The sequence below is a fragment of the Mya arenaria genome, chromosome 10 (genome assembly GCF_026914265.1).
Source record: "Mya arenaria isolate MELC-2E11 chromosome 10, ASM2691426v1".
NCBI classification, from domain to species: Eukaryota; Metazoa; Mollusca; class Bivalvia; order Myida; family Myidae; genus Mya; species Mya arenaria.
The window spans coordinates 6613557-6628199 of NC_069131.1; the positions used below are offsets into that span (position 1 = coordinate 6613557).

At 40.2% G+C, this 14643-nt stretch overlaps 1 protein-coding gene across 3 annotated transcripts in view; it reads left to right on the plus strand.

Annotated features, from left to right (window-relative positions):
* The window catches only part of LOC128206986 (latent-transforming growth factor beta-binding protein 1-like), a 55152-nt gene that overhangs the window by 19439 nt on the left and 21070 nt on the right, over positions 1 to 14643 (plus strand). The window contains exon 6 of one of the 3 annotated variants that reach the window (XM_052909754.1): positions 7429 to 7903. The exons of the other annotated variants lie outside the window; for them this stretch is intronic. Within the exon in view, the coding sequence (XP_052765714.1) occupies positions 7429 to 7496 (68 nt within the window). The 3' untranslated portion in view covers positions 7497 to 7903. Of the gene's footprint in view, positions 1 to 7428; positions 7904 to 14643 lie in introns of those variants that run through there. 3 annotated transcript variants of the gene reach the window in all.

The window sequence follows — 14643 nt, forward strand, 5'->3', positions numbered from 1 at the left end:
ATGAAAGTGCAAATGAAATTAAATATCAAAGCTCGAAATAATGGTATATATAATTTGCTATTCAAAGACATTAGAGAAGGTAAACAGCTCACTTTTAACACTCAATTTAAGACAGTTAGCATCCATGCAAATACTTCAATGTCTAGAGGCAGGTAAAGTAAGTGGATCTACAGGCAACGACCGCGCACTCCACTAATAGACGCTAATACAGCGAGTGGAAATACAGATAATGACCGCGCACTCCACTAATAGACGCTGATACCGTGAGTGCAAATACAAATGATAACGGCGCACTCCACCAATAGACGCTGGTACAGTGAGTGGAATTACAGATAATGACCGCGTACTTCCCTAATAGACGCTGATACAGTGAGTGGAAATACAAATAATAACCGCGCAGTCCACTTATAGACGCTGATACAGTGAGTGGAAATGCAAATAATAACCGCACAGTTCTCTTATAGACCAGTGAGTGGAAATACAGATAATGACCGCGCTCCACTAATGGCCGCTGGTACAGTAAGTTGAAATACCGATAATGACCGCGAACTCCACTAATAGATACTTGTACAGTGAGTGAATATACCGATAATGACCGCACAATCCACTTAGGGCCGCTGGTACAGTGGGTGGAAATGCCGATAATGACCGCGCACTCCACTTATGGCCTCTGGTACAGTGAGTGGAAATGCCGATCATGACCGCGCACTACACTTATGGACACTGGTACAGTGAGTAGAATTACCGATAATGACCGTGCACTCCACTTATGGCCACTGGTACAGTGAGTGGAATTACAGATAATGACCGCGCACTCCACTTGTGGCCGCTGGTACAGTGAGTGTAATAACCGATAATGACCGCGCACTCCACTTGTAGCCGCTGGTACAGTGAGTGGAATTACAGATAATGACCGCGCACTCCACTTGTGGCCGCTGGTACAGTGAGTGGAATAACCGATAATGACCGCGCACTCCACTTGTGGCCGCTGGTACAGTGAGTGGAATAACCGATAATGACCGCGCACTCCACTTGTAGCCGCTGACACAGTGAGTGGAATTACCGATAATGACTGCACACTCCACTTGTGGCCGCTGGTACAGTGAGTGGAATTACCGATAATGACCGCGCACTCCACTTATGGCCACTGGTACAGTGAGTGGAATTACCGATAATGACCGCACACTCCACTTGTGGCCGCTGGTACAGTGAGTGGAATTACCGATAATGACCGCGCACTCCACTTATGGCCACTGGTACAGTGAGTGGAATTACCGATAATGACCGCGCACTCCACTTGTGGCCGCTGGTACAGTGAGTGTAATTACCGATAATGACCGCAGACTCCACTTGTGGCCACTGGTACAGTGAGTGGAATTACAGATAATGACCGTTCACTCCACTTGTGGCCGCTGGTACAGTGAGTGGAATTACCGATAATGACCGCGCACTCCACTTGTGGCCACTGGTACAGTGAGTGGAATTACCGATAATGACCGTGCACTCCACTTGTGGACGCTGGTACAGTGAGTGGAATAACCGATAATGACCGCAGACTCCACTTGTGGCCGCTGGTACAGTGAGTGGAATTACCGATAATGACCGCGCACTCCACTTGTGGCCGCTGGTGCAGTGAGTGGAATAACCGATAATGACCGCGCACTCCACTTGTGGCCGCTGGTACAGTGAGTGGAAAAACCGATAATGACCGCGCACTCCACTTGTAGCCGCTGGTACAGTGAGTGGAATAACCGATAATGACCGCGCACTCCACTTGTGGCCGCTGGTACAGTGAGTGGAATTACCGATAATGACCGCGCACTCCACTTGTGGCCGCTGGTACAGTGAGTGGAATTACCGATAATGACCGCGCACTCCACTTGTGGCCGCTGGTACAGTGAGTGTAAATACCGATAATGACCGTGCACTCCACTTGTGGCCGCTGATACAGTGAGTGTATATACCGATAATTACCGTGAACTCCACTAATAGACGCTGGTACAGTGAGTGGAATAACCGATAATGACCGCGCACTCCACTTGTAGCCGCTGGTACAGTGAGTGGAATTACCGATAATGACCGCGCACTCCACTTGTGGCCGCTGGTACAGTGAGTGTAATTACCGATAATGACCGCGCACTCCACTTGTGGCCGCTGATACAGTGAGTGGAATTACCGATAATGACTGCACACTCCACTTGTGGCCGCTGATACAGTGAGTGGAATTACAGATAATGACCGTTCACTCCACTTGTGGCCGCTGATACAGTGAGTGGAATAACCGAAAATGGCCGCGCACTCCACTTGTGGACACTGGTACAGTGAGTGGAATTACCGATAATGACCGCGCACTCCACTTGTGGCCGCTGGTACAGTGAGTGTAAATACCGATAATGACCGTGCTCCACTTGTGGCCGCTGATACAGTGAGTGGAATTACCGATAATGACTGCACACTCCACTTGTGGCCGCTGATACAGTGAGTTGAATTACAGATAATGACCGTTCACTCCACATGTAGCCGCTGATACAGTGAGTGTAAATACCGATAATGACCGTGAACTCCACTAATAGACGCTGATACAGTGAGTGGAAATACAGATAATGACAGCACACTCCACTAATAGTTGCTGATACAGTGAGTGGAAATACAGAAATTGACAACGCTCTCCACTGTTATGGTCAAGAGTTTAGAGTATGAGTCAAAATAATTGGATTGAGTTGGTCTTCCTTTTAAGGTGAATGCCATTTTTAAACGACTTAAGTGTTGTCAGCGGATACTAGTTTGTAAAATGTCTTTCCAACTATTCAACTAATATATACTCCCACTTGCCATCTTTTAATCGAGAATTAGCAGTAAAAGTAAAACTGTATTAACGTCGATGTTAAAGTGTGTTCAGGTAATGACAATACATACAACAAAACACAAACAAACACCCAAACACAGAATTAAGTCTACCGCCCATACATCTTCAAAATTGTAGGTACATGAAGCATTGAGTGTACGGCCCATTTATCGTCCAAATTGTAGGTACAACATTTGGTCACAGCCTGTACATCGCACAAAATGCAGGTACGGACAACATTTGGTCTACGGCCCGTACATCATCCAAAATGTAGGTACAGGTAACATTTGGTCTACGGCCCGTACATCGACCAAAATGTAGGTTCGGACACTATTTGGTCTACGGCCCGTACATCGACCAAAATGTAGTTACAGGCAACATGTGATCTACTGCCCGTACATTGTCCAAAATTTAGGTACATACAACATTTGGTCTACTACCCGTACATTGTTCAAAATATAGGTATAGGCAACATTTGGCCTACGGCCCGTACATCGAGACAACATTAAGTCCACGATCCGTACATCGTCCAAAATGTAGGTACATACAACATTTTGTCTATAACCCGTGCTTTGTCTACAATGTTCATACCGACAACCTTTGGTCTAATGCCCGTGGTTTGTCAACATTGTAGTCACAGGAAGCATTTTGTTCCACATTTCGCACAACACTTGATGTCAACATATGGGCTAAGTAAAAGAAAACATTGTATTTTATTATGTTTTTTTTGTTTCAACCTAGTTTTAATTTAAACGCCCAACGGTTGCAGAAAACTGAAAACGAAATTGTGGCAGTCGCTTTAATGAGATGAAACCAAACACCCGTTGAAGCTGAACACTTTCTATTCGGGCTGCACCTCTTCATCTGCCACTTCGTTCTGGGCCTTCGAGGAGATTGGATGCAAACCCATTTTGTTATACTGAAGTGACTGTGAAAATGGTGAGTGCAGCATTTAAGAAAATAGATAAGATGATTCATTAAACTGAAATTAAGTTAACATGTTAACAGTTTTATCTATATATGCCCTCAATCCTTTGAAAGTACAGTTAGATCTAAATTAATTATTCTGAATAATAGAATACTTTTCGCTTTGTGTGAAATCGGTTAAAATGATATGAATGCTGAATCTACGTATCTGTGTATAAAAGGCTTGAGCTGCTGTAAATAGTCGTTCCGTGAAGTAGGACACCGCTGTAAGGGGCGTTTTATGAACAATTGCTGTCACTGATCCGAACATTTTCATCAATCCAAAACTACTCTTTTTGTCCGTTGAATATAAATTTCGGCTACCAAATTTTATAATGTATTTAAGGTTAGTGTTAATTCCCCATACATCTTCAAAAGATAGGAACCCGTAATTTGTTAATGAAATTAAGAAAATAAAACAAACATTGACTAAGATAGAATGCAATGGTATTTGTGACTTCTTTATAAAAGAAGTATTCAAAAGACTGAAATACAAGCAGGCCGCTTTAATGATAACATTGGTGCTCGCACATATTTGTTGACCAATGACAATCGAGGATTTACCCTATTTACTGTAGCCCATTATCATGTAGAGCAGATCTGACGGTAAATATAAACACGTATTTTCGTAGAGAGTATTTTGTCGATCTATATGATTGGTTTAAGTCGACTATTTTTCATAGATCGCTTCATCTTTGTAGAGCAGATATAAAATCTTATTTTGGTAGTATTCACCAAAACGCGACAATTTACCATTGCTTAATGAGACGAACGCCTGGGCGGTTTAACTTTCGCGCCAAAATACCGCCTGACTACACAAAGGGCGGAGCTGGTGCGTCATCTTGACGAACACCAAATGAGCTTTCACCGCCTGCAATCGGTTCGCTCGCAAATCTGGGATTGTGTATAATATGATTATATGCCCTTTTTAAATCGTAGCCTAGAACAGAGGATACATTGCACTGAAGGTAACAATATTAATACACATATGCTAACTTAGCGACAAGCACAGCAAGCCTAAAACGTAACCAATACTATGTTTAAAGGGATGAGGATTAAGGCAAAAACACCAAACATAGGTCACGTCGCTGCCAGAAGAAAACACAATGCACACATATGAAACTATTGCCTATTGGCTAATATGGGCTTACCGCCTCAACACGATCAGTGACAGCGCGTCCCGGTTTAAAGGAAATGATTACATTCAATACCTCATACATGTACATGCAGGCGTACTTTCACTTCAAGCTTTCACCTTCAATGTTGGCCAAGAGTTTTTTGTTTTGCTTCGAAAGATGTAAAACAATACGTATACAAGTGTCACGCGCAAGACACAGACTCGGGGTTTTCAGTTCAATTGTGTTCAAAGGAATAAAATATAATCTTCCTGAATTTCACTTTGAAAAACGCCGCCGTAACATTAACATATTAAAACAAACCAAGTTAATACTGATTCGAAGGCTAGGATGAGCATATTTCCAAAACTTTATAATTGTGGTTCAAGAGCTCCGTGCCTTCTTTATAACAGAGTTGCTGGGGAAGAAACTACAGACTACTTGTGATTATGATAACACTACAGTATTTTATCTGTTAACACTATTTAAATTGAGAAAAGTACGGATGGGCTTGTAATGGCTTTGCAGTTCAATTTTGCATATCCAGAATCACGGACACATTAATTTTCTTTCAAAATTTCAGCACCTGGTACTGACTGTACAGGAGATGAAGCGCTTTGTAACGCCAACGAGACATGTAACAACAACAAATGCGCTTGCAAACCCGCATTCAAGAACATGAGCAGTGGATGCGTGGCTAAAGGTATTATGATATACATTTATTTAAATCTGTCTTTCTTTATTCATTTATTCAATTATTCATTTATTCATTTATTCATTCATTCATTCGTTCATTCGTTAATTCGTTAATTCATTCATTCATTTCATTATTCTTTTTTTTCTTTAAATGTTGACATTGCATAATCTGTTAACCATATTTCTTCCTTCCTTCCTTCCTTCCTTCCTTCCTTCCTTCCTTCCTTCCTTCCTTCCTTCCTTCCTTCCTTCCTTCCTTCCTTCCTTCCTTCCTTCCTTCCTTCCTTCCTTCCTTCCTTCCTTCCTTCCTTCCTTCCTTCCTTCCTTCCTTCCTTCCTTCCTTCCTTCCTTCCTTCCTTCCTCTATGCCTTTATTCCTTCTTTCCTTTATTCCTTCCTTCCTTTATTTCTTTCTAGGGTTTATTTATTTATTTATTTATTTATTTATTTATTTATTTTATGTATTTATTTATTTATTTATTTATTTATTTATTTATTTATTTATTTATTAAGTTTGTTAGCGCAGTGTTTAGCTCATTCGTTAAGAATCAAGGCGTGTCATGCTTGGTTCCAGTCTGAGAATGTATGCGTTCTTATCTCATATCATAGTGCATCATCCTAATATATCGTCTAAAAACTGGACACATCTAGAGGTCACCAGAATCAACTGTTGAAGCACTCTAACCCTGATAGATCCATATAACTGTATTAATTATTACCATTTTCTTCACTTGTAAACCAATACACAAGAAAGGACGCATAGCTGACCGAATTTAATCATATCACCCCATGCAACGTGAAATTTTTGTTCGATTAAGTCTTAAATGATTACCATTATCTAAATTGTATACCCTTCGTTTCTGATGTTTAAGATGTGTAATATCTACAGAGCTCTGCCTCTGTTTAAATGACTACCTTAAACAAATGGATGCTCTTTATATGTCGTCATGTTCTTATATTTCATATTTCTTTTAAAGGATACGACGATGCTTGCACTGCTGCCATGAACTGTCAATCAGGGCCGTTAGGAACCTTGGGCGCCTGCACATCCAACAAATGTGCCTGCATGACCGGATACTCCGTGTATATGAACATGTGCAGGAGAGGTCGGTGGTGTCCATCATATATATACATTTTTTCATCGATTTATTGTTCAATTTTCATCATTTATTTTGTCTGCAGATATGTAATATTTACAGAGCCCTGCCTTTGTCAAAATGGATACCTTAAACAAATAGATGATCTTTATATGTCCTCATGTTCTTATATTTCATCTTTCTTTTAAAGGATACAACGATACTTGCACAAATTCCGATGAGTGTACATCAGGGCCGTTAGGAGCCATGGGGATCTGCACAACCGGCAAATGTGGCTGCAAGACAGGTTAATCCTGGAAAGCCCCAACGTGCCAATCGGACAATGGTGAGTGGTCTCTAAGCTATGTCAATAATTGTCACCTTGGTATATAGTATACTATCATTGTCTTCAGGTCGCTGACTTGGACATTGGGATTGATTGTTCGTCAGTGATTACTTGTCCACCATATTTGCGATATCCCCCTGCCTCAATATAAATCGCGTGTAGAAATATTGGTTTAAGAAGCCACCCTCACAAACAAACAACATATGTTTAAACCGAGTTGCAAGAATGATACTAAACGTATTTAATTGTTTGTTAATGATATATACTGATTAATCTAAACATTCCCATAAATAAATCATAGTTCGGAGTTCTGATTTTAGTCTTTAGAAAGCATTTGACACGCTGTATTATGTTATTTGACACAGTTCATATTTGGTTTTCACAGGCGCGGCAGGTCTGACCATATCTATCACGCTGATGCTTGGAGCCCTCTTGTCCAAGAATATATTTTAGGACAAGCAACCATCGACACTGAATACTTTAGAAAAACTACATACGAAAGAGAATACCAAACTTGAATATAAAACTATAAATGCTTTTTAATTTCAACGTTAATGAAATTAATATAAATTGACAATTGCATATAATAACATAATTACTTTTTTTGAAATATCGCTACAATTGTGATGTATTAAATACAATATTTACGCACTCCACATTAACCCCAATATTGCATGTATACACCTGGTAATATATTTTCATATAGTTGCTTTAATGTCAGACGAACCATTATGTCCTAAACTCACGCCTGCTTAACGTTTATCTAACTCAGTCAATGGTTTTATGATCTTTCCACTGATAGTGGAGAGGGAGACCTTTAAATGTTGACATTGCATAATCTGCTAAGCATATTTGTTAATCGTATATAAAATAAAAATTGAAAAAAATAATTGTTGGAATTATTTGGCATTCTTATTTTCTTGGAAACTAAATGGACACGCCTAGTAGTCAGAATAAAATCGAGGGCCTTGTTTTTTTTCTATCGAGAGGCAAACAACGTCATGTAACAACAAGGAAAAACTACACGCGCACAAACATGTCATTATTAATAAATGTTTGGGTAAGCTCATCGGATTGGTCAGCAACCACGAGTTACTCGTCCCGTCATGTATCAATAATTGCAAACCAAGAGCATCAAAGTCCATCCAAGTCATTATCAACATGTGCCCCATAAACATTTGTCCCAGTATTTTTCATTGTATTATTGTAGACAATAAGTAATAAGTAAAACAAACCTTATAGACAGGTAAGGTAACTGCTATAACTCAACCACAAGATACATGCATTACTTGTTAGAGAATTAATTCAGCCGGAACAACAGTGAGTATTAACACCTATAAGGTACGATACAGTCATAAAAGGACAACTATCCGACATAGCTCACCTAAGGACATGAAAATATTTAGATATGTGTTCATATAGTTCAATAATGATTGCATCATTGTACAAACAAGGAGGTGGAACAAAATAGAAAATGAAAATGCTGTCAAATATTATTCATGTTCTTCCATATGTATGTGTTAAAACAAAAGTATTCCAAACACTTGCATTCGGATTACGATACAGGCAGCACTGTTGTTGCACTGGCTAGTAGGTTTACATGTAACACTTGTATTCAGCCCATGGTACATGCAGCATGGTTGTTACACTGGCTAGTAGGTTTACAGAAAACACTTGTATTCAGCCCATGATACATGAAGCATGGTTGTTACACTGGCTAGTAGGTTAATAGATAACACTTGTATTCAGCCCATGATACATGCAGCATGGTTGTTACAATGGCTAATAGGTTTACAGATAACACTTGTATTCAGCCCAAGATAAATGAAACATGGTTGTTGAACTGGCCAGTAGGTTTACAGATAACACTTGTATTCAGCCCAAGATACATGAAGCATGATTGTTACATTGGCTAGTAGGTTTACAGATAACACTTGTATACAGTCCGTGATGCATACAGCATGGTTGTTGCACTGGCTAGTAGGTTTACAGATAACACTTGTATTCAGCCCATGATACATGCAGCATGGTTGTTACACTTCAATGGTAACTTTTAATCGGTCAGTAACCGAGTGCAATTTCGGGTACTAGGGGAGAGAAACCTAACGTATTTACGACTGAGGGCGGCGAGAGTTGCCTATAATGGCAGCCGTTGAAGGCAAGCGATTAGCGACGAATTGCATAAAATCAAGCAAGAACAGTTAGAACAATGTCAGATATTACCTAATACGATCTTACTGATGCCGAACGATCTACTGAATATTCTTTACAGCAGTCATTCCCACGGAAATTCTTCAAATACCTAGATATTAACTTTTTGAACTACCAAGAGTTAATTATGTTTAAAAAGTATTAAAATACTTCGAGTATAGTAGAGCGAATGGATACAGAAAAAAACTTGCAGACTTTGCACAGTCATTGCCAGGATGCCCGAAATCACGTCTAGTCAATCGCTGGAACAATGAAGATCTTAACAAACGCCAAAAAGCTAACCTTGAAATTGATGTAACGATGCCTTTGTTTTTGAAATGTTTATCAGTATTACACAATTAATGGTTTGAATATCGCTACAATTTCGATGTACTAACAAAACATTTACGCACAACCTATTTACCCCAAAATTGAATGTATACACCTAGTTTTATATTTTCAGATTTATATTTCAGATTTAGTTATCGAAAAATCTATTATACTATTATTTATCATAATTATTAGAATGCATACTTAAAATATATCTAACTGTTTTGAAGGGGAAACCTTTCAATGTTGACATTTTATAATCTGTTTACCGTACTTGTTTTCGTATATACAATAAAACATGCAAAAAACAAGGTTATTTTTCCATGAACATGTGTTGGAATAATGTGGCATTCTAAATTTGTAATCTAGTAGTCTGAAATAAATTGTTCAATTCTCATTCAACAGGGCTTAATTCAGTCCTCAATATCTATAGCCATAGTATTTAATTGTTATAATGTAAATCAAAACAGTAAATAAGCTCACTACTTTCTAAGTCCAGGAGGCGCCATGGTCTAGGTTGCAGGAGTATTCATTAGCACCCGTCCAGGAGCCGCCATGGTCTAGTTTGCAGGAGTACACTTTACCACACGTCCAGGAGGCGCCATGACATTACACCCGTCCAGGAGGGGCCATGGTCTAGGTTGCATGCGTATGCCTAACTACCCGTCTAGGAGGCGCCATGGTCTAGGTGACAGAAGTATACCTTACCTCCCGTCTAGGAGGTGCCATAGTCGAAGTTGCGGGTGTATACCCTACCATCTGTCTAGGAGGCGCCATGGTCTAGGTTACAGGAGTACACCTTAACACCAGTCCAGGAGACGCCTTGGTCTGGGTTGCGGGTGTATACCCTACCACCCGTCTAGGAGGCGCCTTGGGCTAGGTTGCATGAGTATGCCTTACTACCCGTCCAGGAGCCGCCATGGTCTAGGTTGCAGGAGTATACCTTAGTACCCGTCCAGGAGCCGCCATGGTCTAGGTTCCAGGAGTAAACCTTACCACACGTCCAGGAGGCACCATGACATTAACACCCGTCCTGGAGGCGCCTTGGTCTAGGTTGCAGGAGAATTCTTCAGCACCGGTCCAGGAGGGGCCATCGTCTAGGTTGCAGGAGTATACCTTACCACCCCTACAGACGGCGCCATGGTCTAGGTTGCAGGTGTATACCTTACTACCCGTCCAGGAGGCGCGATGGTCTAGGTTGCAGGTGTATACCTTACCACCCGTCCAGGAGGCGCCAAGGTCTAGGATACAGGAGTATATCTTACCACCCGTCCAGGAGGGGCCATGGTCTTGGTTGCAGGAGTATACCTTACTATCCGTACAGAAGGCTCGATGGTCTAGGTTGCAGGTGTATACCTTACCACCCGTCCAGGAGGCGCCAAGGTCTCGGTTGCAGGAGTATACCTTACCACCTGTCCAGGAGGCGCTATGGTCTAGGCTGCTGGAGTATACCTTACCACCCGTCCAGGAGGCGCTATGGTCTAGGTTACAGGAGTATACCTTACCACCCGTCCATATGGCGCCATGGTTTAGGCTGCAGGAGTATGCCTTACTACCCGTACAGGTGGCTCGATGGTCTAGGCTACAGGAGTTTACCTTACCACCCGTCCTAATGGCGCCATTGTCTGGGCTGCAGGAGTATGCCTACCAGCAATCTAGGAGAGGCCATGATCTTAGGTTTCAGGAGTATGCATTACCAACCGTCCAGGAGGCGCCTTGGTCTAAGTTGCGGGAGTATACCTTACCACCCGTCCAAGAGGCGCCATTGTCTAGGCTGCATGAGTATACCTAACCACCCGTCCAGGAGGCGCCATGGTCTAAGTTGCGGGAGTATACCTTACCACCCGTCCAAGTGGCGCCATGGTCTAGGTATCTGGAGTATACCTTACCACCTGTCCAGGAGGCGCCATGGTCTAGGCTGCAGGAGTATACCATACCACCCGTCCAGGAGGCGACATGAACTAGGTTTGTGGAGTATACCTCACCACTCGTCCAGGAGGTGCCATGATCTAGGTTGCTGGAGTATACCTTATCACCCGTCCAAGAGGCGCCATGAACTACATGTAGGTTGCTGGAGTATACGTTACCATCCGTCCAAGAGGCGCCATGGTCTAGGTTGCTGGAGTATACCTTACCACCCGTCTAGGAGGCGCCATGGTCTAGGTTGCTGGAGTATACCTAACCACCCGTCCAAGAGGCGCCATGGTCTTGGTTGCTGGAGTATACCTTACCACCCGTTCAGGAGGCGCCATGGTCTAGGTTGCTGGAGTATACCTAACCACCCGTCCAAGAGGCGCCATGGTCTAGGTTGCTGGAGTATACCTTACCACCCGTTCAGGAGGCGCCATGGTCTAGGCGGCAGGAGCATACCTTACCACCCGTCCAGGAGGCGCCATGGTCTAGGTTGCTGGAGTATACCTAACCACCCGTCCAAGAGGCGCCATGGTCTTGGTTGCTGGAGTATACCTAACCACCCTTCCAAGAGGCGCCATGGTCTAGGTTGCTGGAGTATACCTTACCACCCGTCCAAGAGGCGCCATGGGCTAGGTTGCTGGAGTATACCTAACCACCCGTCCAAGAGGCGCCATGGTCTAGATTGCGGGAGTATACCTTACCACCCGTCCAAGAGGCGCCATTGTCTTGGTTGCTGGAGTCAACCTTCTTAACCTCGCACGTTTAATGTTGTGTGACTACGGTTATTATGGTCGGAATGATGAGGGTGGATCATCTGGTTCGGACACATTTAAATTAACCAAACTTGAAATAATATGACATTAAAGTTTAATGTACAATAATATCATTACGACAGACAGGCAAAACAATTGAAGGTTGTCTATGAGACTGTATGCAGGTTAAAGACAATTATTCATTTAAACCATATACACTAAGTTTTACAATTAAGTAATGAAAATACGATATTTGTCAACGAGTATTCGAATATACCCGCATTTAAATTTAGTGGAGATTGCATGTATTGAAACGGTGAAAATAGGCAAACCCATCCTACTAAAGGTATATGTAACACTCGTGAAATAACAAAATAGAATTGCCTTCAATGAAAATGTTGTTTTTATGATATTATGCAATAAACAGGCTTGCTATGACATTTTGCAATGAAACCTCCGACTATTTGAATATAAAGGGAGTCTGTGTTTGCCTATTCAGCTCCTGGTATTATGTATCGTGTTACTAGCATTCAGCCTCCGTAGTTTTATAGCCTTCAAATAATGAGGAATGTTACCAGTCACATTTAGATTGCTATCAGGATAGAACAGATAATAAGCTATTCAACAATCAAATTACCAAAAATACCCGAAATTCTCATCTGAAATGTATCTTCTATTCACACGGTTTATGACGAAGACAAGGTATCAAATGCTTAAGCTAAGGGAGCCATGTTTTACAATCTATAAAACATACGATCTTGACGTTGATTTAAGTTAAAATTAGTTAATTCATGTGTTATGCATAGCAAAATAATAACAACTTAAAAAATGTCAGACTAAATAAGAATGATACAAATATATGCATACACAATCATATAAACTATAGAACATAATTATGTGAACAGAAACAAGAGTAATACATAAATATGCATACACAATAATATAAACTTTACAACATATGTGAATAGATAATATATATATATATATATATATATATATATATATATATATATATATATATATATATAAACTATAAAACATATATGAATATTTAAGAGTGATACATACACATGCATACAAATCATAATAAATTACAGAACATATGTGAATAGATAAGAGTTATACATTTATATGCATACAGATCATATAAACAATAGAACATATGTGAATAGATAAGAGTTATACATTTATATGCATACAGATCATATAAATAATAGAACATATGTGAATAGATAAGAGTTATACATTTATATGCATACAGATCATATAAACTATAGAACATATGTGAATAGATAAGAGTTATACATTTATATGCATACAGATCATATAAACAATAGAACATATGTGAATAGATAAGAGTGATACATTTATATGCATACAGATCATATAAGCTATAAAACATATATGAATAGATAAGAGTGATAGATATGTATATACATGCATACAAAATCATATAAACTAGAGAACATATTTGAAATATACATTATGAATGTGAGTGATGTTGTAAATCATTTGCAGAACATACTACCAACAAAACACATTCGTAATACATAAACACTTTATTTTTATTCAACAGTATTTAATAGTGAACATCTACTGCATAACATCCTGGGTGCAAGCGTTCTAAAGTAACTGAGCGGAAACCGTTTCTTTGAACTACTGATCTCAAAATCAATAGATGTCATCAACTAGTCATGACCAACTAGCATACCAAGTATGAAGTTCCTGGATGCAAGCGTTCTTTAGTTATTGAGCAGAAACCGTTTTTAAGCTTAAGGTCACCGCCAACTTATTTAGTTTAAACATATTTTATTGCATGGCGATACATTTACACATTATATGATGATGATAACAACAAAGGAACAGAAACAGTGCAATGTAACAAAGCTTAATGCGTTCATATAAAAAGAACATGCAAAGGTATTGGGCCACGAGTTTTACCAACATCTGTTACGGCCCTTTCCCAAAATGTCACATGAAAAGCAAAAATGATTACGTTGTCACATAAACTATGAAACCAATTCATGCATTTATGTAATGTTCATATACATAGGAATAAGAATAATGTGTCAAATAACTACGATACAAAATATTTCTAATTAATAAATCGTATAATGCAATAAATAATAACAGATAAAGTAGAAGTTTAGCTAAGTGTAAGCAATAAGATTGAAGAGAAGAGCTAGAGATATCAAGAGAGAAAAAGTGAAAGATGAGAGAGGTGGAGTGCTCCTTGTGCTTACTGTGGAGTGTCTAAGAAGCGATTACTGTACTTTATATAGTGGTGCACTTCCGTAAATATTACAACATTATCATCATTAGAGTGGTTAGAAGATCCGTAAAGTAGTTTGTTAGTGCTCAGAGGATGAAATTGTCTAGTGCGACGAAAAAGTCTCTGCCTTTCGGCTATAAAT